A 27,821-nucleotide genomic window follows, 5' to 3' on the forward strand; every position below is an offset into this window, starting at 1 on the left:
TCACGATCAGCTGCGGTTGCAAAAGCAAAACAATCCAAAGGTAAAATGGAAGTCGTGTTGTGTGAATGTTTCGAGATTTGTTGAATTTATAAAGTTTGTGAAATTAAATATCTTCTGTGGAGTTATTGCAAGCTGCTTGAAATTATGTCGGCGAGCGTTTATCCCTGTTTATTAAATCTTAATAATAATGTAATTGTCCCAATTACTAAAAGCAAGGTAAGAAAAAATGAAAAAAGCATTTTACTTGATTGTTGTTGATGTAATTTTCTTAGTTTTCAGTTGGCCGAAGTTTGAAATCTGATTATGTTCTCCATGGCTCGTCAATCTCAAGAATACATTTTTACATTGAGAAAATGGAAGATATATGGATTTTACGGGATAATGTAAGTTTCTATAAATTATTTTAAAATTTGTCAGTATCCTTACCAGGTGCAAAAACATTTAACTTTAGAATTTTCGGTAAAACGTAATTTTAGAATCATTTATAGATTTTGCCGAATTTAATTATGAACTGATAATTTATTATTCCTTAGAGTACAAATGGAACTTTGGTAAACAAGGATCTTGTTGTATCTGAAATTAAAATTTTAGAAAATGGAGATTTAATAGAATTCATTGGAGGAACATTCTGTTTGAAATATAAAGATTCAAACTTACTTTCTGAATTAATGACTTCACAAAGGAGGAATAGTTTGCCTAGTGTAACTAATGACCATAATGACCATAGTTATGAAAGAAGAGAAGCTGCTGTAGAACAAACTTCTTCAGGTAAAGTAATTATATTTTTGTCATTTAATTACTAATAATTGTCAACAATTTTGTTTCTTATACTTGAATCAATTTCTTTTTAGTGAGTCATGTTGCAATCGATCTCACTAGTCAAAGCAGAGGTCAGAAAAGAAATTATTCAGAAGCAGATGAAGAACCTCCTGTGAAGAAAAGTAAATACATGGAAGAGACTTCTGATGAGCCAAAACTAGAGTGTACATTGGAGGCTTCTGAATTAGAGTGTAGTATTTGTCAAGAACTATACATTGAGGCCACAACATTGAATTGTGCTCATAGTTTCTGTAGTTCATGTATAGGGAGGTGGAGGTGGCAGAGAGACGACTGCCCAATGTGTAGGAGACCCATAGAATCTGCAAACCCATCAATGGTCCTTGATAACTTGGTCAAAAAGGTAAGAGATTCAAGTTGATTTTATTTATTTTTATGATATTATGCCATGAAGTGTGTTCATAATTTATTGTGAATTACCTGTTGGCTATCCCATTTGAGCAGTTTGATTTGGTATCTTGATAGTTATATGTAAATTCCGTGCGTCATCATTAGAATATTGCCTACGCAGTGAAGGTCTTGATACTCATCAAGGAAAATTGTTTTTCTATTTATATTTTCTCAGAGAGGGTATTAAGATCTATACAAACAGCAAGTTTCTCGTTAAGTGCTAACAACATAAGACAAATTATCCAATAATATGAAGCTGTCTACACACTGAGAACATTCATGTCCCTTGATAAAAATATTGTGTCTTCACCTAAGATAATTATTCACCAGAACCTATGTAGTCATTTAGGTTTACCAACAGATAATGCCTGTAATGCAGCGTCACAAAATTTAAACCGAACAACCTTGATAATGCGAGTATATAAACCAACCACTCATGTTAATCAACAATACCCAATACTATGATATCACCAAGAACAAACAACAAGCCCACATAACTATCAACTACCAATAAGGATTTATGCAGATGCAACCGAAATCAATTTGGAAAAACTAAACAATATTAACATTTGAAGCGATCTCAAGCGAATCCCTGGTTACGAGTATCATAGGAAATTATCAACAATAACCAGCTGCTTCAAGTGATTTTGTTCATTGTTGGTCATATCACATGACGTCATGAACTAGCCCTTCAACGTCTCCGATTCGGACCACAGATAACCAAAGGTTACCACACTCCAGAGCTGTGTTTAACTTCACTGGTCATTGAAGAAGTAAGGTCAAATTTGATCGAAATAAGAAATATGCAAGTCTACACAATTCTCTATTGATGGCAAGCTTTGTTTTATTTTTGGTTGAAGTTCAATTTACAGAGTTAGCACTATCGAAAATCAGGCGACCAATTTGGAGCAAATATTCTGAACTTTGACTCTGTTGTCTTTATACATATGTGTCGCTTCAACTCATACCTATTTTGTTTGGTTCTTTCTATAGCATTGATAAAGTCTAAATATATAGATGAAACATTGGCTTAATCCAAATTGGTCGCCCAATTTCGATGGTCCTAACCGTGTAAATTTAAGTTCAACATGTTATCTCAAGGACTTGAAAACACCGAACCTTTGTTTTATTAAAACAGAGTGTTAAGTTTAGATACAGAAGAATGATGTTAAAATAAAAGTTGGTTGTGTTTGTTTTGATTACAGCACCCAGTCCTACATTAATGAAAATGGTGAATCATAATCCACACAATATTGAAGGGGAAGTTGGTTATTCATGATTATTCCTAAAGTTCATAACCAAGAGCAAGACCAACAATAACCGGAATCATAAGTGGTTATTTGCTAATTTGATAAAAAAAATGATGCTGAACATGTAGTAACTTCATTAGAATTGCAGGAGGTAATTCCTCATATGACATAAAAACGAAATAGCAGTTTTTCTCCATCACCCCGCAACACTACGAATTATACTAAGCATACAGATAAAACTGCTCACTGATTGAAATCGAAAACAAACAGAAGAATTTGTATTGGGTTGAGTAAAATATATAATTAGGTCGATTCTTTCTAGTATAAAATGTTGTGTACATTATTTTAATTTGATACAATTAAACAAAACCAAAAGATTCTAAATACTGTACTGAAAGAAGAATAAACTACATAAACAGCTGGAAATATCCTCCATTTTAAGTTTGGATACAAATCTTCATAATTGTTTTGTACAACAGCTTAATGGAAATAGCCACAATCCAAATTCAATCACTATGTAGTTCATACAGGAATTATAGACATCGAATAAACCTAGTGTATTCGCTTTACTGCTGGTTACAAAAAAATATCACTAAGATTTGCAGTGGTTGCATCATAGAAATAATCAGTTTATATTATTTTCATCATTTTTGTATCTGAAAGATCCCAAATTTTCGAAATTACTAAGGGTACATACAGTTATGATTTTATAAATTGGAATTCAGGTTTTATAACGTAAAAATATAGTGGAATGCTTTCACATTTCAAGAAAATCCAATGAATGATATCTATTCATTTAAGAGTCGCCCATGAAAGACTCCATTGAAGAATTGAAGACCATTAAAATATAGTTCTTTTTCACCGAAGATTCTTCAATAATTGTTGCATTCTTGATGGTGTTTGCAAAATTCTAGTCATATAACTTTAAATGTGCTTTTTCATCCCAGGATTTATGGATCATTTCAACTGTGGTAGCTAAACTGGTGAGGATAATTTGTTGACAAATTTGAATAGTGTAGCTAAGTGAATGGAAAGGCAATATCATAAGACAGAAATAAAATTTGAAGAATCCATTTAGTATATGAAGAGTTTTAAAATTGCAGTTTTAACTTTCAAAATTAGAACCAATTTATCAAGGTGTAAAATACTTTCATAAGCCAATAGTTAATAAAACTGTTCATGACATGAATGATTGGATTAAACTTTTATGAAAAATGTAAATACATATTTGTACCAAGTTTCCTTTCTTTTATCTGTTATAGGAATGTTTTTATACCATTTGCTATTAAGGGTGTGATGCATACACTCACATTATTTTTTAACGTAGATTCAATATCTGCCATAAAAAAATTGGGGTTCTAATTTGAAAAAATTGATTTTTCACGATTTTGTCATCCCTAACTTTGAAAGCGATTTTTTCACCCCCTGTATCATGAATCGCGATTTCGATTTTTAAAGTGGATACATCAATCTTACATCTTGAAAAATCCCAAAAATGAACATTTTCCATCCAAAAACCTCGAAGTTATTCTTGTTTCAGCGGAGCTCTATTTTCGATTTTTTTTTCGAATTTTCCAACCAAAACTGAAAAATGTTACATCAAAATAACTTGAAATTTTCTAAGGAATCTATTTCCGCAATAAAAAAATGGTGTTCTAATTTGAAAAACGGAAGTTGACGTCATTTCCGGAAAAACCGGAGGTGCTCATGCCTTGAAAATATTTTAGATTTCATCAGCATCGTGAAATACTTATAAGTGCTGAATTTCATGAAAATACGTTCAGTAGTTTCCCGTATAAATATGGGTGAGGTTCCTCGGGAAAGACCCTGTATAGCTTGATATCATGAAGTTTCATCCAGATAAATGTATTTCACATTGTGTTTCAAGTATTCTCTGTATTTACCATAACATCATACTCTATTAACTATATTATTATTATGATTATCCATAAGAATTATCCTTTGATCAATTGTTTTGAACCAATTAATTTTATGTAATGTAATTTGATTGTTTGAAATCCAGGTGCTTTTTGGTTAGTTCAAATGCTTTCTAGACTGATATATTCTTGCTTTGATTTTGGTAACAATAAAATCACTCAATAATTATTTGAAGGTGAAATCGTATTGTACAGGTTTTCTTCCACTTAAAATCCAGGACGTAGTGACTTGACTTCTTCTTTTTCTCAAATACTTTTAACAGTACTGGCGGAAATACTCAAATTAACTAATCAATGACTACCTCGGTAGTACAGTGGACTGAAGAGTTGGCTTTGGTGTCGAAGGTACCGGGTTCACATCCTGGCTAGGTCATGGATGTTGTGCATGTCTGGTGGTGGTTTACGAATTCGATGTCTTATATTACTTGATTATGGGTACATAGTATTACTGCTGAGCCCAACTGATGAGAAAAAAAAACTAATCGATGGGTATTCAAAATTGATATAATTAAGCTTCACAATTTCTTAAATGAAAACAAATAACACAAACTGAACTAAATTCAACCTTCTGTCAATGACATTTCCAATACCAACCCAAATTCTGCAAATTAAAATATTACTGAATTCAATTAAATGGGACACCCTTTATGACTGGATTACAATAATAATAATAATAATAATATTTATTAATCCTCTACAATCATTGTAAACAAAGAAGAGATGACAAGTCCAATATATTTCATCTAAGATTTATAAATTATCTCTGCATTCATCAAAATATTCGTTTAAGCTATATGGTTCACAATTCATAAGGTGCTTGGTTAGTTCTTTTTCAAATATTTTCATGTTACTTATAACATGAAGGTTTCTGGGCAGGGAGTTCTAGATCTTCATATACATATATTCCGTGCTACTTTGTGTGAGTGATAGGTGTCTTCTGAGGTATATGTATGGATATGTTCTCCTTGAATTATGTTGGTTTCTGTATTTTTCAAATAGTTCCCTGTTCCTGAGAAGAAAAGAAAAACTGAGCATCGTAGTACATAGATTGCTGTCAAAGTTAGAATACCCTCTCTCCTGAAAACTCCCCTACACGATTCCCGGTACTTCATACTGTAAATTGCCCTCAGGGCTCGTTTTTGCGTTGAAAATATGCTGTTTTGCAGTGTGCTGTGTATACCGGGTGTAACAGGATCATGGTACACCCCCCGTATCTCCCTTAGTTTTAAAGGTAATAGATTGAAATTTGGGATATCCCATATATTTTTTTTCACTTCCGGTTTTGCCGGAAGTGATACCAACTTTCGATTTTCAAATGGAACACCCTGTATATTATTACATTTCTGAATTCTGCATAATTTTCTGAATCCAGTGATACCACGTAAGTGACATTTCAAACGTAGAAATTTTTTATAATTCAATTTTTAGTTTTCCATTCAAGTGTGCCATGAAGGTTCAGATTCATTCCAATTGACACGTCTAATATTAGGAAAATCGAAATCCCGTCCAAAGAACTAAATTGCGTTTTTTATGAGCAAATAAAGTTAATCGTAATCGTTTTTGGGGTAAAACTCTTCAAATAGAACCATATTGGTACCGTGGTACCATTTATTAAACTTCTTAGTATTAAAGTAGAACAAAATAATTGTATTTTCTTATTTTCTTTTAGCTGTAATTTTGATTGTATTGATCGCACATTTTATTATAGTATATCCAAAGTCACTTGGAGGAAGCCTGAATATTTCAATTATACAAGGGTTGTCTAAGTTTTCAGAAATTCCTTTGGAATTTATGAAAATATGAGAGTATCAATACTGTCAAATAAACCCCGGTATTTAGCAGATCGTCTTGGAAACAAGAATGTCCCGATTTGAATGATCTTATTGGCTGAATATTTCCCCTCGTATTCCCCTTTCCACTTTGAGAGCGTTTTTGGTTACACTCATTGGCTGCATCTGTCACTTCTTAATTACTTTCAGCACAAAATTATTATTACTTTTCCATAAACGTCTAATAGGCCATCGTGGTGAATCACCCTGTACATCATTATCATTTAGCCTTCTGCTTCCACTGAGGGACATAAATTTCGCCTTACAAGAACGAAGAAATAAAATTCAATTCGGCAACGTAGCTGCTAATTTGACGTAGAAGGATGTCATTCAAGGATCTCAAGGTCATGCACCTATTCTACCCTAGTTTGTCTTATCTATCTTCAGAGAGAACATTTCCGAATTCATCTCAAACACTTTCGTGCTCTTATAATTCTATGCAACGATCAGTTCATCATCGTTGATAACGTTCCTTGATAGTATATTACATGTCGAGAACAGTGGCGTAACTAGAGTTGAATCATGGGGGGGGTTATGGGTAGTGGCAAGTTTTAGCGAGTGACCTGAACTGAAGTGAAAAGCGGGGGGGGAGGGGGGGTTGGATGGGTTAGATATCGTTTCCATTCGAAGATTTGTGTGAAAAACTCTTTTAAAAAAATTATTTCATCATACAGGCCACAATATATATTATACTATTGAATGCTACACTTAATAAACAATGAAATACGTGTTAGAATGAATTAAAAAAAGATTGAAAATATTCTAAAATATAAATGTATAAGTGGAAATTGCTATCACGCTCCTCTATACATCATTCATTCACACTCCTCTATACATCATTCATTCTATACATCATCCTCTATATATCATTCAAGAAAGTCTAAATTCAAGACGGCGAGGTGTTTTTGCCAGCTCGTCCAACACTTCAGCAGCATTGATATCTAGCTGTATATTTTCAATCTTCTAAGAGATGACAAGGACCTTTCACTGGTTGATGTCGATACAGGAAGAGTGGTAAGAATTTTCAGGAGGGTGTTGATAGTGGGGAAAACATCCTGATGGCAGGCAGTGTAATAATTGATTGCCTTCCTTGAGCTAATTTTCAAATCTTTCACCCTCTCGTACCACATATAGAGTTCCCCAATGGCAGCGATGTCGCCAATTTGAATATCTTCCTGATAGAAATTCAGGAGCTTTTTAAAACTTTCTTCCTGTCTTCTGGTGACTTCAGCATTACTGGTAGAGGTCGGTATAAGGCACTCAAAACTTTTCATTACGTCTTGATGTTTCAGAAAGCGACTATTTAATTCACTTAAAAAGTGATCTAAAAATGGCAAAAATAGGGATATCTTAAAGTATGATTGAGAATTGTCGGTTTCAATGATGCACCTAAGAGTTTGTCGTCCAGTTCTTCTTGGGGCTTTTATTGAGGTACTGAGTAATTCCGCCATAGTCTCTGATGCGTTAAATATGGTTGCGAATTCTTCTGCAGCATTGGTTCTGATTTTTTCTATCGTCCCTTTTAGATTAGTCACCATGTTCATAGCATTTAAAAGATCGATATGTTCATGCTGCAAAAATCGAGCAAGGGGTAAACTTAAGGAAAATAAGGTTAATACCAGTAAGTTTGCATCCTGTATCATATCCCAGATTTTGTAAAAAGCCGTGTTTATTAGTTTAACTTCAAGTTCGAACTTACTGGCATTAATCTCGTGCCTTCTGTCTATCAATTAATAGTAAAATCGTTGCTTATGATCTTATTTATCAAAATGAGCCAATTTCTTCAACGACAACGTACTTATTTGAATGACAATTTGTTTGTTTGGCTTCCGAACACTGACAGGAGAACTAAAATGGCGGTGTGTGACGTCATCACTAATAGAGCGTATTACACGTCTTCGTTCAGTTTTTTGTGCTCTCTTCAAATCTAAAAACGGATTTTCAAAATTTCGATATACGTTATTTCAAGGATACAATAGTTCCATTATTTTTTATAATCCGGACCTGGCCTTTTCTTGTGATCATTAAAAGATTCATTTATGCTTCAAATAAGAAATATGTGTGCAAAATATAAAGTAAATATCGGGTGTCCCAAGGTGAGTGGCCTATTAGATTATTATGGAAACTATTGATGGTAAAGATTTCAAATTTCGTAGATAGATATTTGACCATGTAAGGTACATTTTTAAAATAATTTCACATTTCCAGTGTTGCCGGATGTACGACAATTTGGCAACAACTTTGTTATTTTGAATGGGACATCAGGTATTTCTATTTTTTTTATGATACTCCATAAAATATTAAATCTATTCACTCTTACTTTTCCATCCCTGTCTTTAACGGTTTTTGAGTTATTAATTATTTTTCGAAATTTTAGATCAAATTGGCGTATTACAAAAATGACTCTAGTTCGCTCAATATTCGAGATTTAAGTCAGAAATTTTGCGAGTCGCTAGATATTGATCTGATCTGTGTCACTGTTTTTGAATTATGGTTGTCAATAATACAGGACGGACCAAAAAAAATCATCATTTGACAAGTTACAAAATTGTAAAAAAGTCTATTTTTTCAAATTAGACACCTAGTATATTTTTCAATTTTTGGAATCAGTACAACACACTCTACAATTTTTCTTTTCACGTCCCTATACCTATCTCAACTGGATTCCGAGTTGATTCAATAAGCGTTAATTTCTTTTTTATTGTTATTTTCTTTATGTCGTTCATAGATGGATACATCAATGAATCAGTTCAATCCATAAGTGTCAAAATAAACAATTATTGCCTAACAGGTGTTTTGTTCCGAGGTTTTTCTATAAATAATGGCTCAAGAAAGATATACACATATAACGCATATAACTCGGACTCCAGTTGAGATAGGTATAGGGACGTGAATAGAAAAATTGTAGAGTGTGTTGTATTGATTCCAAAAATTGAAAAATATACTAGGTGTCTAATTTGAAAAAATAGACTTTTTTACAATTTTGTAACTTGGCAAATGATGATTTTTTTTGGTCCGTCCTGTATTAGTGACAACCATAATTCAAAAGCAGTGACACAGATCAGATCAATATCTAGCGACTTGCAAAATTTCTGACTCAAATCTCGAATATTGAGCGAACTAGAGTCATTTTTGTAATACGCCAATTTGATCTAAAATTTCGAAAAATAATTAATAACTCAAAAACCGTTAAAGATAGGGATAGAAAAGTAAGAGTGAATAGATTTAATATTTTATGGAGTATCATAAAAAAAATAGAAATACCTGATGTCCCATTCAAAATAACAAAGTTGTTGCCAAATTGTCGTACATCCGGCAACACTGGAAATGTGAAATTATCTTAAAAATGTACCTTATATGGCCAAATATCTATCCACAAAATTTGAAATCTTTACCATCAATAGTTTCCATAATAATCTAATAGGCCACTCACCTTGGGACACCCGATATAATGGGTGGTTTGCTTGTTATGACCTCGGAAATATATGAGAAAAATTCGGTAACCAAGGCAGTCAGACCCAATAAATGGGGTATATCTAGAACTGCCCCGGTGTCTACTATTCACTATTCTAGTTTTTCTGTTTACTAATGAAACACCCTGTGTATAAGGTGACTCATCAAAAAATGAAGTCGAAAACCTAAATGTCTATTTTTGAAAAACCGGAAATTCTCGACAAATCCGCTGCTAAAAAACTGCGTTGAAAAATATAGGGTGTCCCATTCAAGAAACACCAACTATGTTATATATCTCTGAAACGGTTATAAATTTATATGATATGTTATCATATAAATCCTTAAAAACTACAAAAAAAAAACGTTTTGAAATCTCGAACAAAAACCAAGATATAGCGAAATTTTGAAACAGTCATTTTTCAGAAACGACCTGTAACTCGAGAACGCATCGAGATATTCATGGTCTGCTTTCTGATGTCTTATTATTTCGAAAAAAGAGCTCGGGGTCCTTCCAAGATTTTTTCTCTAAGTTTTATATTTTTAGAGATGCTTTCAGTGAACATCGAATTTGGGACACCTTGTACCTTATATCGAGTTGGCATCAGCCAACACAAGGTATCACCCCATGCGGCTCTTCTTTCACTTGAAATGAGGAAAAACGCATGTGTGTACTTATTTTTCGTTTTGTCAAATTGCAGTGTATTTTTTTAGGTAAGTGTGTAAGCTCATTATTTAAACAATTATTATTTGATGCAAAAGTGGATTAAACCAGGGGAGAGGTGAGTTATTTTAAAATCACTTATATTAATTAGAAACATTTTCTGAAAAACAATATACAACTTGGGAATGTATGGGAATTCAATATGGACCATCAGCATGATGCGAATATGGACCATATTACAAACAGTGGCGTACCCAGACTCAGGCCTTAAGAGGGGATAAGGACCTAAAAACGAAAAAAAAATTGGTTATTAGTTTCCAATGTCCTTTGAATTTTAAGACACTTCTTGAGATTGATTTTCACCTGTTGAAGTGTCAATTGTTGCAATCAAAGACAAAAAACTTGAAGATCTGCCTGCATCAATTTTCCTTCTTTTGAAGAAGTTTTCCAAAGAACTTTGCTTACTCATAATTTCGATTAGTTTCGAGAACATGCAACATACATTAAGAGTTAAAAACGGAAAATAATAGAGAATATAATAGAACAATTTCACGTCATTCACTTCAAACTAGTCAACAGAATATATCTAAAAATGTTTTGGTCGAAAACTAATTAGATTAGAAGTTATGTGCAAGAAACTGAAAAAAGTCCGAAAATGTTGAGGTTCTTCGGCTCTCCTCAAGTTAGCATAGAGTCCTCGTGTTGGATAACTTGACAGAGTCAACTCACAACACCCCCGTACAACTTTTTTCCAGCAGACCCACCTTTTTTGTATTTTTCTAGTGGACTAAATGACATAAGCAATAAAAAAGAATTAATCTGTAGAAACTCATGCAAACTGGAACCACTTCATTAGGATATACCCGAATTATTAAATTTGGTTGAGCTCGGTAGAGCAAAACGGCGCCCATTACCGCAATCCATGAATTTTCTACTCTGAAAGTTGACGGAAATAATCAAGCAAACCCGCGAATCAAAGAGTTAACTACCACCATGGATGAGTGAATGGCTGATCTCTCCTTCAGAACGTAGTATGGCTGAAGGTGCTGCAGTCACTGCTTTAAGAAAACTGTCAGCAACAGAGAATGAAGGGCCACTAGATCAATAATTATAAGCGAGAATTAGAAACTTCAATAAAAGGGAAGTAAGAAAAAGATAAATGGAAGATCAATATCGTTCAACTTAATAAATAAATTATAGTAATCGCCAAAAAATGATTACGGCCGAAGGAAGGGACATAATCGAAATTGAGGCTGGATTCGTTATCAGACAGGAACCTTCTCAATTGCGACCTTTCTTCGCTGAAAATTGAGAAAGACATTGGAACAAAATTATTTTGGGTTCGGAGAAACCAGCGTTACAAAATTATTTGCTCAGGAAATTTGCAACACAAGACAGTAAAAACAAATATTGTAAGATGATACTGTATAGAATATTTTTTTTATAAAAATGTCACCTATAGTTTCAATTTTTCATTCGAATTTCGTAATTTATAACGACAGATTCGAATTCTGCCGCTGAAATTCAATTGAAAACTATTTGTTATATTTATATTTACTATTTGCCTTTTTTCACGTTTCACTTTGGTCGAAGTGAACGTTTTATTTAGCTGCTTTTTTCGTTTAGTATTGATTAAATGAAATGTTAGGTTACATATATTTCGTTGGTTTTTCTTTGTTTCCCTCTTTTTAAGGGAAGAATTGGGCTCTCCTATTGGACAAAGACGTTTTACTTATCCTTTACGTCATAAACGGATACAATGGAGCGTTTTCTTGCTAGATTCGAAAAGAGCCTCAATTTGGATCAAAATTAAGTTTATTGCCGAAATAAGGTTTTTTTCGAAATAGACCTATTTCTACATTACATAAAGGGATTTCAAAATATTCTAGCCTATTGTTTAATATAACTGGTAAATTTTAGGCTCTTTACGATGATATTGACACTTCCATATTTAGCATTAATTGTGATAATCGATGTAACTTATGGAAAATAAAAATTACCACTACTACTTCACTATATCAGTGAATAAATGTTAGTTAATAAATAAGTACCTACTACAAAACGAAGTAATTCCATTAGATATGAAGTGTCAAAAAACGGATTTGACCTTCTAATGTATTAGGAATAAGATACCTAGAAACCCAGGCGTGTCTACTTATACCTGTAAAACTTTCAGACAAAACGCGAAATTTATGCCTACTTGATTTTGAGAGATCACTAGAGTTTCAGATAAGATGTCTAAAAGCATGGTGAATGCACTCGTCAAATTTTGAATGCAATGACATTCGACCAAATTGAAAATATTAGTTTTAGTTCGTGGCGGCACCGCAATGTCATATTTGTCATTTAGATCATTTTTCCGTTGTTTTTGATTGGATACATTAATTAAAACCCGATACTGACCAATCCAAAGCTTTGTGTAACCGAGTATGATCGTGCAAAGTCGTGAAACAAAACACGAACCGTTTACTGGAATGAATTCAAATATTTATAATAGAGAGACAGTTAATTGGTATTTTAATTACAAGAATAACTTCCATAGATCATAACTATAATGAAAGATATACATGTATAGGTACATAATGGCACTAAACTCATAAATAATAAATAACAAGAATCTTAATTTGTTGATAGCGCTACCTACAGTTGACATAACGAAGCTTAACTAATATTATCAAAATTGGCAAAACAAAAGCTTATCAGTTCATACACCTGGTTTTTAGACATCTAAGTTTCAGATAGCTCATACATCGTTTTTATTCGACATTTCTCGAATTAGAATAAAAATATTTTATATTCTATGCTCGTTGAAATTTTCTATACTTTGAATAGACCAATAGCCGTCTGTTATTATATTTCGATAATTTCATTTTAAATTCGATATGAACTCAATTGTAATGTATTGCAAAAATTTGCAGTTTTTTCATTTTTGAACGCGACAGATAGCGGGAATTCGAAGAATTCTGAAGAGCGTCACCTTAAGGTGGGATTAAACCAAATGGACAAAGAGCAAGGGCTTCAACAAGAACATTCTTTGTTGATCTTTTAGTGTGAACGAAAGCATTCATACAAAAATTACCGCGAGCAAAAACGGGAACTAAGAACTAGAATTCTTGCACAAAAATCTTGCCGAACGAATGCTCATTAATGTCAATTATAATACAGCGAAGTATATTGGATAATGTAGGTGAAACTTTAACAGATATGAAAGAACGAAAAGAAAGTGATCAATTCCAAAATTTTTATAAAATTACTTCAGAGGATTTTGACCATTTATTATCTCTGATCAACGACAAAATTCGAGAACGAATTTTAGAGACTCAATTCCTTCATATGAAAGGTTGGTAGTAACTTAAAGATTTTCTTATGGAAGCCTGATGTATTTTACTAAACAATCTCTATCCAAAATATTTAATAGTATATCTGTGAATCCAGAATATGTAGTACTATATCTGAAGTATGTGCTGTTCGTTCCTTCGCACACTTGCAAATTTTTAGTCTCGGTGATTAAATTATTCAGTCGCTTGAAAGTTGCCTGCCTGCTTCACAGTTGACAACACCATTTTGAAAATAAATTTCGTTTAGACTGCGTGCGTTTGTAGTACACTTGTCCTTAGGAAGAGAAAAAGTTACAGAAAATATCGGGTCCATCCACTTATCAGTGCAAGGCTTATCAATGGACAATTTTACAGGTTGTTTGAAAATTGAAAAAACATCCCAGTAAGTTTTTCAATTATTTGAGTTCATCCCATTTCACGACAAATTCGCTCGTTTGATGTAAATCAGCCTTTACAGAACTCTCGTAAGTTCTAGCCTATCTCAAAAAGTACGAAACAAAATAGAATCAGTGCACACACCAGAGTTTCTAGATATCTTAATTGTGAAGTACGTGAATACAAACTATTATTATCATCACAGCCTTTGAGTATAGAATAGTTTTTTATTTTCTATAATCATTGCAAACTATGAACGTTCAAAGTGTTATTTGTCCATTTAGAGAATCGCAGATAATGTAGGCAAAAGACAAATCAACTGTTATTAAATAATCTCTAGTAGTGGTAAGTTGTTAAAGAATGATATTTTTTATTCCAGCTGGTGTCGGTGATGGATCAAAAGAATAGAGAACAGAGGAACAAAACGGTCGCAGAAAGGTCAGTGGAAATAATCATTCCACCTCCACCCAATGCAGAGTTTCCACCTCCACCCAATGCAGAGTTCGGCTCAGATTATCACACTGCATCTGAGAGATCGGACGAGTCTGACTATTCAGAGTATGATATGGAAGACGATTTAGACTTTCTTGAGGAAGAAATGTTTGGATTTGACGACTCTTGGGATCCATGGACTATTCAAGAATACATAGAAGGATTAGAATATTGAATATTTATTATAATTATTTAACATTTGAACTTTTCTGTATATATTTTTCTATGAGAAATATGAATTGTTATATTATTAATGCTGTTTAGTTTGAATGATTCCTTTCCCTTTACAAATTATCCTAATTGAAAACCAGGCACCTGTAAAGCACTTAAATTTATACATATATTGGGTAATTGGCAATTATTAAACATTCAATAGATCAGGATCACTGACGCCACCGAACAGGGGTTAGGGAGATATCAAATGCTTCATATCATTGGAATAGGCCTCTGATTGGTCATGACTCTTAAGATCTACTTCAAATAAGTTTAACCCGTGCAATGGACTATGCTTAATTATGCTTTATTTGTTGTTACATGTACCCCCAGCGGTGGACTATAGATGGCTGATAGTATTATATGGATGATAGTGGTTTTTAATAACTTTTTTGACTTAGTGTAATGAACCCCCTCTTTTTTGAGGGAATAGCGGCTTTCTACTGACTATAAAAAATGATGTTATTATAATATTCCTCAGAGTGAGGAATATTGTGAGCAACCTTGTACAATCATAATATTTCGGCTTCCTCCAAGTGAATTTGGATAAACTATACCTCTTCTCTTGTTTTCGAATGTCTGCGATGTCGCTATTCGTAAAACGTACATAAAGTTCTGTATCTGCACTAAAGAAAAATGTACAGGGTGGGCAAATAAGCGATCAAATTTGCATGAAAAAACTCGAAGGTCGCAAAGCGATAATTTCAGGCGTTCTGAAGTTATGGCCGAAAGAAGATATTCTTCAACTGATGCACTGCAAAAAACCAAATTGTGTCTTTAAGTTTTAAGAGAAACAGAAATCCCATCAAATTTGTATGAAAAAACCAAAAGGTCGCAAAGCGATATTCAGGTGTTCTGGAGTTATGGACGAAAAAAGATATTCTTCAACTGATGCACTGAAAAACTAAATTGTGTCTTCTTTCGGCCATAACTCCAGAACGCCTGAAGCTATCGCTTTGCGACCTTTTGGTTTTTTCATACGAATTTGATGGGATTTCTGTTTCTCTTAGAAATTAAAGACACAATTTGGTTTTTTGCAGTGCATCAGTTGAAGAATATCTTCTTTCGGCCATAACTTCAGAACGCCTGAAATTATCGCTTTGCGACCTTCAGGTTTTTTCATGCAAATTTGATGGAATTTCTGTTTCTGTTGAGAAAATCATTACATTTGAAATTTTGGACTAAAATGAACAAAACAATGAACTTCTGACTTAGCGCCCCCTACCGAAAGCAGCAAAAACAAATTTATCATGACTATATTTTGTCCTCAATCAACAAGATATTATTTCAGACGAGATCTAATTTGCTCAAAAATGTTGAGCCATACTGAAGTTACAGGCGTTTCAATAAGTCAGATTTCTCCCTTTCACCTACCCTTATTTGATGTCGTAAAATCGGAAGTGACAATTCAAACAAATAGAGAATTTTCCAAGGTTTACAGTGATGATATTTTTTTTCCAACTTAATATGAAAATTTTTCGAGTAAAATGCATTTTTCTACTTGACGATAGCTATTACGCCCCCTAGCGGTAGAGGTTTGAACTTCAAAATAATTTCCAGTGTTTTCTTTTGTTTACTTTAGTGGTAAAATTTTTTACCGCAAGTCTCTACGATGAGTGGTTCCTGAGATATAGCCGCTTACCTCGCTTATTTGCCCACCCTGTACAATACGATTTCACTTTCAAATAATCATTGAGTGATTTTATTGTTACCAAAATCAAAGCAAGAATATATCAGTCTAGAAAGCATTTGAACTAACCAAAAAGCACCTGGATTTCAAACAATCAAATTACATTACATAAAATTAATTGGTTCAAAACAATTGATCAAAGGATAATTCTTATGGATAATCATAATAATAATATAGTTAATAGAGTATGATGTTATGGTAAATACAGAGAATACTTGAAACACAATGTGAAATACATTTATCTGGATGAAACTTCATGATATCAAGCTATACAGGGTCTTTCCCGAGGAACCTCACCCATATTTATACGGGAAACTACTGAACGTATTTTCATGAAATTCAGCACTTATAAGTATTTCACGATGCTGATGAAATCTAAAATATTTTCAAGGCATGAGCACCTCCGGTTTTTCCGGAAATGACGTCAACTTCCGTTTTTCAAATTAGACCACCATTTTTTTATTGCAGAAATAGATTCCTTAGAAAATTTCAAGTTATTTTGATGTAACATTTTTCAGTTTTGGTTGGAAAATTCGAAAAAAAAATCGAAAATAGAGCTCCGCTGAAACAAGAATAACTTCGAGGTTTTTGGATGGAAAATTTTCATTTTTGGGATTTTTCAAGATGTAAGATTGATGTATCCACTTTAAAAATCGAAATCGCGATTCATGATACAGGGGGTGAAAAAATCGCTTTCAAAGTTAGGGATGACAAAATCGTGAAAAATCAATTTTTTCAAATTAGAACCCCATTTTTTTAAAGGAAGATATTGAATCTACGTTAAAAAATAATGTGAGTGTATGCATCACACCCTTGCCCTAAAATGGATATTTTCTGAGTTATTCACAAAAAACTGTTTTTCGTCTTGAATTTTCAGCTATTTCTTTTCCCTTCACGCCAAAAAGATGAAATTTTCAGGAACTGTTATTTGAACCCCTTCTTGAAACCGACTTCAAGTTACTATTAGGAGAACCATGGCAAACTCTCGCAGTTATAACTGGAGAGAAAACCGATGGCCGATTAGTTGAAATAAAGAGGTTTCCGATACAAATTCGAATCAAAATTCGCCAACTATTTAGGAACAACCTGTAACTTTTTTCTCTTGCATATTAGGGTAGTAAAATCTAAAACGTGGTTTAAGTAACAGTTCCTGAAAATTTCATCTTTTTGGCGTGAAGGGAAAAGAAATAGCTGAAAATTCAAGACGAAAAACAGTTTTTTGTGAATAACTCAGAAAATATCCACTTTAGGACAAGGGTGTGATGCATACACTCACATTATTTTTTAACGTAGATTCAATATCTGCCATAAAAAAATGGGGTTCTAATTTGAAAAAATGGATTTTTCACGATTTTGTCATCCCTAACTTTGAAAGCGATTTTTTCACCCCCTGTATCATGAATCGCGATTTCGATTTTTAAAGTGGATACATCAATCTTACATCTTGAAAAATCCCAAAAATGAAAATTTTCCATCCAAAAACCTCGAAGTTATTCTTGTTTCAGCGGAGCTCTATTTTCGATTTTTTTTTCGAATTTTCCAACCAAAACTGAAAAATGTTACATCAAAATAACTTGAAATTTTCTAAGGAATCTATTTCTGCAATAAAAAAATGGTGGTCTAATTTGAAAAACGGAAGTTGACGTCATTTCCGGAAAAACCGGAGGTGCTCATGCCTTGAAAATATTTTAGATTTCATCAGCATCGTGAAATACTTATAAGTGCTGAATTTCATGAAAATACGTTCAGTAGTTTCCCGTATAAATATGGGTGAGGTTCCTCGTGAAAGACCCTGTATAAATAAGATCTGTAAACAAAGTCTTTGCATTGCATATATAGTTTATTTATAATAATAATTTATTTATTTAATAATAACTGATCCTTATTGATAACTGGTTATCAAAGGGCATGAACTTCAAAACAATTTCCAGTGTTTTCTTTTGTTTACTTTAGTGGTAGAATTTTTTACCGCAAGTCTCTACGATGAGTGGATCCTGAGATATAGCCGCTTACCTCGCTTATTTGCCCACCCTGTACATAAAGAACCTGCTGCTGTTTATAAGTTGCATGTCGAACTTTTACAGTTACAGCGAGCTGATCTGCTACCTCTGCCCGGAATAATAAGTTTTGAACAACGACATTCAGTACAGATGCCCTCAGCCTTCAGTATTTTGGTGCACCTAAGGAAGCGACATCACGTGTGCGACGTTTGCTTTAAGCTGTGCCATAACCAGTACAAGCTTTCGTATCACGCCTGGAATCACAAGTTTCATCATTTCTGGTACCTGTGCAGGATCACGTATAGAAACAAATAGGACATTAACAGACATCAATTTTGGAAGCATGGCATCGAGAGCGCGCTAGACAAGAAGTGGCCTCACGTCTTATAATTCTGCTTACCACCCTCGGTCTTCATCTGCGAAGAATGCGGGTTGTAGGGATGTGTCGTTCACGAACGAACGAATCAAAAGACCCGGGTCTTCAGAACGAATGGTTCGATCGGGTCGTCTCTCTGAAAATGATTTGTTCGTTCGTCCGAATGAGCCAAACTCACATTCAGTTCATTCAATCTGAGGATCTTTTAGGACCCAAAGATCTACAGAAAGAATGGTTCGTTATCCGAGCCTAGGTAAATGGGTTTCGGTTTGGACTGACCTTGAAGGAACATATGGTTGTAATAAAATACATCCATTTCGCAAATGAATCATCGGCTCGGCACTTGGCACCCGGTTTTGAAGAAAGATGATAGATAGTAAAAGAAACTGGGCTCTGTAATTGCACTCTCTTAGATGCACCAATTATTATTTCTTGAAAATGTTATGGTGTTAAATATTGTTCATTATATTTTGAGAATTTTTTTAACTATATATTCAAACCTCACTTTGTAAAGTTGATCAAAATGAATATTTTTCGGGAACAACATATATTAATTAGGGTTAATATCAGTTTGAGGGATTTCAGATCTTCTGTATTTATTTGGTTGGAATGGATGCAGGTAATGATCATTAGGTAGTTTTCGTTAAAATTAATAATTCAAGACCTCGTGACTTTATGATAATGGATTATCTCCTTCATGTTTATGATTATGTCTCAAAAAAATCATTATCACAAATTCACGATCCGATTAAAAACATACCAACTCACAAATACAAAGGTGATGTTAACTTTATTTCATACTGATACATTACAAAGGAATAAATGCTTAGTTACCGTAACTATAAACATTGTCATAACTCCCTTGGGAGTTAAACAGGGCAGTTATAGATCTTTAACTCCCTCTAAAGTGTTCACAAAAACAAACCGACAGTTGTCGAATTTACCACTAAAGTTGTTACTCGAATTGCAAGGATTTTCTATTAAACGGTTGTCACTGTTAATGACTGTATTCAAACATGAAGTTGTTTCCCTTCTTTCATCTGACATGCCAGCTAACATTCTTGCAGTTTTGTTTTTCAATTCCATGCTGTCGGACAAATACCCTTCTGCCACCGTTGAACTTCGCCATCCACCATGTCTCTTCAATGTTGTCATATTTGCTCCTGCATTGACCAAGGCAGTCGCAGAAGTCCTTCGCAGACAATGTCCTGTGAATGTTTCTGGATTCGGCAATTCGAAAAAACTAGCAATTTTGCTTGGAATTTTCCCGAATGTATTTTTTCCAACCGGTTGAACTGAGCAACGTTTTCCGCGATACGTTAGAAAAAATCTTTCCGGGCCCGATGGACGTAGAAGCATATAAGTTGTCCTCACTAGACTCAATGCAGAGAACTCGTTTTCTTCCACAATAGTAAATCTCTTACGAATATCTGTTTTACTTTCCGGAATGTCAACCACCATAAGAGCCCCTATCTTCGATGTGATTAATTTTCATATTCAAAAGTTCTTGACATCTACAGCCCCCGAAATAACCCATAATCAAAACTACCTGTGAAACAGAACAATAAATGTGCAATCGTTACAGTTTGCATTACATGCCTTATGAAGTAAGTATTCTTGATCAGACGCATTCTTCAAAAATTTGACAATATCTTCCCGACTAAACACTTGAGACTTTTTTGGCTCATAGCCTTTACTTTTGCGTTTGAGAAACGCTTCCAATTCATGCAATTTACTTCCATCTATGTCATCATGTATTCTCATCATCAATTTTAGCATTGACCACTTAGTCCACAGCGAACTAGGACTATACAATTCAGACTGTAAGAAAAATAAATCAATTCACATATTAGACTAAAAGAATAAATAGATACCATCTCTTGAAAATACGCCAACATTACAGTTTCACTCGTGTTTTACTATCCATACGGTTAACTTCCATCCACTGCAGAAATTTGTCATATTCCTTTTTGTACTTAAGTTCCGACTTTGTCGGTAGTAGTACGGAACGAGCTTTTTCAGCCTTTTCCAACAAATCTCTTGAAATCTCAATTTTCTCTGAGTTTCCATTCATTTTCACAAATTTGAATATGATGAGAAACACGATATGACAAATATCTACAATTTTGTCAGTGATATTTCCATGGCAACCATGCCTACTTAATTCTTAATAAAGATAATTCGTTATGTTCTGAAAACCAAAACAATTTGGTTTTTATATTTCATGCAGTATGAAATAAAATTAATTATCTATCTTGTGAGTTATTGGATTTCAACCACCTCGGGCAACGCAACAAGCCCTCGGGACTTACGTCCCTCGGGATTGAAATCTGTTGCCCTCTGTGGTTAAAACCCTCATAACTCCCTTGATACATAAATAACTATAACATTCTTTACCAACAAAAAAACGAAAGAACCAGATCTACGGATCTTTGAATCATGCGCAAATCGTACATGATTCGATCTGAGTTAGTGAGCTGAAAAGAACCATTGGGTCAATTGAACGGGTCTTTTGAACCGGGTCGTCTCAGCAATGGATCTGGTTCGATCCGGTTCGTCGAAATTGAACGAACCACACATCCCTAGCGGGTTGTACTTGACCAAGGCCATCTACCTGAAGGTCCAAAAGAGGATCCATGCCGACGAGAAGTCCCATCTTTGCTAGAATGAAGGTTACGGGCAGGGTTTCATATCAAAGAAACTGCTGCAGAAACACGAACGACAACTAGTAGTCCAAGAAAATGGCCAATGAAATACGAATTTTGAGGTTAAAACTTGAATTTTGGATATAAGTTACATTGAAGCATCTAAAAACGAACTGTGAAAGGTTTTTTTAAATTCACCCCCGGGAAGGGGTGAAAAAAAATAAAAAAAGGGGTTTTTTTGAAATTTTGGGGAAATGGTAAGTGTTAGAAAAAAAAGTTTCGAATAAAAGTTGTAGAGCGTAAAATTTTACATAAAAATGTTCTCACAACTTTTTTTCCTAAAATTGAAATTAACTGAGATATGGTAGCTAGAAGCTAGGGGATGATAACAGGAACTTTAAAAAATCATAAGTTGTTGAAAAATTGAAAAAACTCATAATTTTTTTTTTTAAATTACTTATATGATTATAAACTTTAATTCTAGAGAAAAAATTTTTTTTTTTAATTGTTTATAAAAAAGTTATAACAATTTAAAATTTTTATTTTCAAATTAAATCAACTTTAACTGATGAAAATATATATATATTTTTTTTAATAGATTAATATTTTAAGAAATTGACCATACGCGTTGAAATTTAATTTTTACCTGTTCTTTTCAAGCAGATATAAAATAATTTACCTGGTTAAAGATATTGTGTGGCGGCCATTTGCTTTCACTACCGACTTCGGTACCTCATGCGCATGCGCCAGTTGTTCTCTGTGTGTTTACAATATTCTCCATTTGTTTTGAGTGAATTGATTAGTGCTGTTAATTTGGAAAAGGTAATTATTCAAGTGATGTTCAATTTTATATTGAGAAACCGCATGGTCAAAACATAAACACATGCTTTTTATTTACTTTGTTATAAAAATCACCATCAATCATTTTATATTATTTAATTTTTTAAATACTATTGTTGAAGTATCTACCTAGATTAGTTGATAATGAATTAATTTTGTACTTTTCTTGTTTATATAGGTTGAAATTTCAACATGGATCAACAAGCATTATGCAGTATTTGTGACACAGTTTTGATCAATGACACCGACACTGTTGTTTCAGTGAAAGAGAGAGGATTAAAAAAGTTGATTGAGAAAAGCATTGAGAAGGAAGACAGAAAAAGAAGACAGAAAAAAAATTACTTATATGATTATAAACTTTAATTCTAGAGAAAAATTTTTTTTTTTTAATTGTTTATAAAAAAGTTATAACAATTTAAAATTTTTATTTTCAAATTAAATCAACTTTAACTGATGAAAATATTTTTTTTTTTTTAATAGATTACAAAATTGTATTACAATCAAAAAAATTTGAAGAAACTTCCTAAGAGTAATTGATTCTCTAATTATATAATAAATAAAAAAATATAGATTTTGCAATTCCAAAAATTATATTAAAATTTTTCAAAGTTAATATAAATTTCATCAAGTGGACTGCTGTCTCTAACAGTTGAGCTTCCTTCGTTTTCTTCTTCAGTAGGTGTTTCTTCGTCTTTATCGTTAGCTTTTGTATGTGTCTCATATTCACTATCTTCATTGGTATCAACGCCTGCATTTATACTGTTATTGCATGTATCACCATGACAAAACTTGCATAATTCATTACATTTGAGAGAACTTTTTCTACAACTACATCTTGCTGATGCACAATTGGTTCTGCAACCACAAAAAATCTGTGAAGAATACAAGAAAAAAATTATCGTCCATAGCGTAAAAATTAACTAAAGAAGAATTTTATTTGATTGATATTATACCTTTTGTGTGGATACTTTTGAACGAGTGTTTTTAACAGTTTTACGTCCTGTACATATAGCTTCATTTTCTTGTTCTCCGTCTTCGACAGTAGTTTCTTCTTCACCATCATTTTCATCCTCATAAAAATTTCCATCATCATCATTTTCATCTCTTTCTTCATCTTCTTTATCTTCATTTTCATCATCCTCAAGATTAAACGATCTTGCAGAAGCGTTATCACAGCTTTGGCCTTGGCAACTTTTACAAAATTTATTGCATTTTAAACCACTTTTTTTGCAACCACATCGAGCTGATAAACAATTCGTTTTACAGCTACAAGAAACCTGTTAAAATAAAATGCAAAATGAATAATTTGTTATTACTATTGGATAACACTAAAATAAGATAAGTTGGTGTGAATTGTAACTTACTTTATCTATTAACTCCTTTGGTGCTGGTTCCGCGTTTGACATGATAGGTATCATCATAAATAAGGTTCTTCTCCAACCCCAATCGTCCGGATTTAGATTGTTGCCTAACCACTGTTGAATTTGATAATACACTCGTTTTGTATGTTCTCGTAGGGCTGATTCAGTCGGTGGTAAAGAAGCTAAGATAACTTCTTTTTTAAAAGCAGCAGCCGATAATGAAAATATCCTATATCTTAATTCACCAAGTGTCAGTTCATCTGTAATACTTTGACCATAGAGATGGAATATAATTTTTTCAGATACTGCGTATAATTCCTCAATTGAACGATTAGACTCATAGAAAACAGAAATTAGAGCTTGCAAATCAGGTTTTTTTTTCAGTCAACTAGGTTGATGTCTTTAATGCGTTTAATCAATTCAGTACTAAACTCATCATTTTGCCTCCTGGCAATATCCAGTATCTGGTCTTGTGTGTACTTATTAGCTATCAAATGGACCCGTTTATGTTTGCGATCCAATGACATTTTACAAAAAAAACATAGATTTACAAAATCAAAATTCAAATTTGTTGAAGTTGACGCTGGTAGTATACTTGGTCCAACTACAGATGATGTAAAATGTGATGAAGATGGATCAGTAGATAATTTTGATTTTCTCTTAATTGAAGAGGTAGACATAGGATACGACTTCCTACATTTTTCATGAAAACTTACTTCAATCTTTCCGAGCCATAACTCGCTTTTTCTGTCTTCCTTCTCAATGCTTTTCTCAATCCACTTTTTTAATCCTCTCTCTTTCACTGAAACAACAGTGTCGGTGTCATTGATCAAAACTGTGTCACAAATACTGCATAATGCTTGTTGATCCATGTTGAAATTTCAACCTATATAAACAAGAAAAGTACAAAATTAATTCATTATCAACTAATCTAGGTAGATACTTCAACAATAGTATTTAAAAAATTAAATAATATAAAATGATTGATGGTGATTTTTATAACAAAGTAAATAAAAAGCATGTGTTTATGTTTTGACCATGCGGTTTCTCAATATAAAATTGAACATCACTTAAATAATTAGGTACCTTTTCCAAATTAACAGCACTAATCAATTCACTCAAAACAAATGGAGAATATTGTAAACACACAGAGATCAATTCACTCAAAACAAATGGAGAATATTGTAAACACACAGAGATCAATTCACTCAAAACAAATGGAGACAACTGACGCATGCGCATGAGGTACCGAAGTCGGTAGTGAAAGCAAATGGCCGCCACACAATATCTTTAACCAGGTAAATTATTTTATATCTGCTTGAAAAGAACAGGTAAAAATTAAATTTCAACGCGTATGGTCAATTTCTTAAAATATTAATCTATTAAAAAAAATATATATATATTTTCATCAGTTAAAGTTGATTTAATTTGAAAATAAAAATTTTAAATTGTTATAACTTTTTTATAAACAATTAAAAAAAAAAATTTTTTCTCTAGAATTAAAGTTTATAATCATATAAGTAATTTAAAAAAAAAAATTATGAGTTTTTTCAATTTTTCAACAACTTATGATTTTTTAAAGTTCCTGTTATCATCCCCTAGCTTCTAGCTACCATATCTCAGTTAATTTCAATTTTAGGAAAAAAAGTTGTGAAAACATTTTTATGTAAAATTTTACGCTCTACAACTTTTATTCGAAACTTTTTTTTCTAACACTCACCATTTCCCCAAAATTTCAAAAAAACCCCTTTTTTTATTTTTTTTCACCCCTTCCCGGGGGTGAATTTAAAAAAACCTTTCACAGTTCGTTTTTAGATGCTTCAAAGTAACTTATATCCAAAATTCAAGTTTTAACCTCAAAATTCGTATTTCATTGGCCATTTTCTTGGACTATAGAGATGAGCGATACCGTGATTTCTAGATCACGTTGTGAAAGGTGAACGTTACTTTATGATATCAGTGAAATTAAAGCGTGACGTGATCACTGTTTAGGTTGCTTGTTATTAATATTTGTATGAATCACCCAAACCTTAGTTCATTTATCCTTGCAACTCGAATTGGTCACTCTTATCATTCAAAGCAAAGCAAAATTAATGAAAAATTATTATGAAAACATACATTTTTCGTACATTTTCAACTCTTCTCCTTATTTCAGCTTTAGTTAGGAACGTAACAGAAGGATATCTATTTTTCAAATGTTTCCTTAAATTTGAAGAGGTGGTTTTGAAAGATAATTTCAACTTGCATAAATTACAAGTAGCATAATTTACTTCAACTTTTGTGAAGAAAGCCGAAAGATTGCTGGTCTTTCGCCTGTTATTATTCTTTCGTCTATTATTATTATGTCTCTGACGTGTTTTCGTTTATTTTTGATTATACGAGTACCATTTATTGCTTCGGTCGGCAACTTCAATATAGCAAGAATTTTTTTGGGGTTGTTTATCAAAGATAAGCATAAAATTAGAATTTTATTGCCACCACCAATTATGCAGTAATTCAGTAGTTATTATTTGTTTGTAGCAAGTATTTATTGTTTAACTAGTCCTACAAAAATACTTCCTAAAGCAGGCGAAGTTGCCTACGATGCTGGGATTGTCATAAAAATATGCAATTATGTTAATCGAAAAAGGTTCCGAAGCAATAAAACATCAAGCTGCCTTCATAATTTACGACTGCAACGGACAATGATATGTGAAATGTTCAAACTGTGATCCTGTCATGCTCTGTATTCGTTTTTCGGAACCGTGACTACCTGTGACATTCTGATATCAGTGATTAAATCCCAGTTCGTGAAATATCGCTCATCTCTAGCAACAACACCTCGAACCTTTCGAGAAGGGATGGACACCGAGGATAATCGCGTCGAAGACTTAGAAAACGTCGACGTGGTGGTACAAGATGTGTTGGATCTACCGGAACTGTCCGAGAGCATCTACATCGAATCGTCAATCGGAGAACGAGCACCAGTTTAGTTGATTTATTTCTTGATTGAGTTGTATGACATAGACGTACAACTTTGCTTCCGCCTCTATTTTCTGAAATTCGAGGTTTTATTATGAAAAACTTGTTATACTTTTTTGATTCATAAAATCTCGAATAACTCTTGAATTATTGAATTTGGGAGCATAATCATGCTTGGACATTACCCTTATTTTCCTCCGTGGAATCTAACGCAATCATAAAAAAATAGGGTTCTAATTTGAAAATCGAAAGTTATGATCAAATTTTGTTCAAAATTTTTGGCACAATATTTGAAACACCCTGTGATGATATTTCTCAAGTTCAAGATATGCACGATATTCCTACATCATTTTAGTTTGCGAAAGTGAATTGAGTATACGCATAGGATATTCACAGTAAAAATAATTCACGTAATTGTAACTAAGGAAATATTCTCTTTTTTTCGGTTTTTTCTTAATATTTTAAAAACTATAAGGACTACCGCAATAGTTTTAGGAAGGAGTAATTGAGAATGGAAATCTTGATAATATCTAAGACATAAAAAGAAGAAAAAAGTTTTTTTTGAAAAAATCTTTTTCATTTCTTGTATAACCGGAAGTGCTGGATTTTCGAAAATATTTTAGCTGAATAGGGCATCTTGAGAAATTTCATATTCCGAATTTTCAGATCTGTAATCCGCCCCGTTCTCCAGAAACGTCTAATACGCAGTCGAACTTGAAATACACTGTATTTATGTATTTTATAATAGAAGTGATTTTGTTGGTACCTATTACAGGGAATTGTGTTTTTGAAACAGCAATGAAATCATTCCCAAAAACACTTTTCATTTTATGTGTTCTACATGCTCAGTAATAAAAAAAGGTTTTTTCACTTCAGGTTTTGGAAACAAAGGACGAGAAGGTCAGGAAAGAATGGAACGAAGTCAGACAAGACAGGATTAAAGGGAAAGAAACGGAATGGTTATACAGATTGAACCGTATGGCACCACGTAGAAGATCACGAACACCTGACTTCCTTACTGATGGGACTTTTTTATATCCCACTGCTGAAGTGATTCGGCTAGCTGTGGCTGGTTTTGTGATTCATGGTGTACAATTTTATTAAATGAAAGTATAACTTCATTTATAAACATCTGAATTCGTCAATAAAAAATAAGAAAAGTAATGAGATGAA

General features: G+C 33.0%; 2 protein-coding genes across 4 annotated transcripts; one reads left to right on the forward strand and one right to left on the reverse strand.

The window, feature by feature from the left end:
- On the forward strand, nt 1-27,821 carry LOC123675175 (E3 ubiquitin-protein ligase rnf8-B-like). 2 transcript variants are annotated; one of them, XM_045610476.1, is made up of 5 exons: nt 1-216; nt 273-383; nt 534-768; nt 852-1,180; nt 27,525-27,821. In XM_045610476.1, the coding sequence occupies exons 1-5, from the start codon at nt 145-147 to the stop codon at nt 27,750-27,752; spliced, it is 975 nt and encodes a 324-aa protein (XP_045466432.1). In that variant the 5' UTR covers nt 1-144; the 3' UTR covers nt 27,753-27,821. The 2 variants fall into 2 exon arrangements, with proteins under 2 accessions (XP_045466432.1, XP_045466431.1); XM_045610475.1 differs by lacking the exon at nt 27,525-27,821 and adding an exon at nt 14,450-14,816.
- Nucleotides 22,837-24,911, reverse strand: LOC123675176 (transcription initiation factor TFIID subunit 11-like). Of its 2 annotated transcripts, XM_045610477.1 has the most exons (4): nt 24,774-24,911; nt 24,404-24,573; nt 23,280-23,603; nt 22,837-23,181 (listed from the first exon to the last, which is right to left on the reverse strand). In XM_045610477.1, exons 2-4 carry the CDS (start codon nt 24,557-24,559, stop codon nt 23,155-23,157), a joined length of 507 nt encoding a protein of 168 aa, XP_045466433.1. In that variant the 5' UTR covers nt 24,560-24,573; nt 24,774-24,911; the 3' UTR covers nt 22,837-23,154. The 2 variants fall into 2 exon arrangements, with proteins under 2 accessions (XP_045466433.1, XP_045466435.1); XM_045610479.1 differs by lacking the exons at nt 24,404-24,573; nt 24,774-24,911 and adding an exon at nt 23,691-24,074.

This window comes from Harmonia axyridis, chromosome 3 (genome assembly GCF_914767665.1).
Source record: "Harmonia axyridis chromosome 3, icHarAxyr1.1, whole genome shotgun sequence".
Lineage (NCBI taxonomy): Eukaryota > Metazoa > Arthropoda > Insecta > Coleoptera > Coccinellidae > Harmonia > Harmonia axyridis.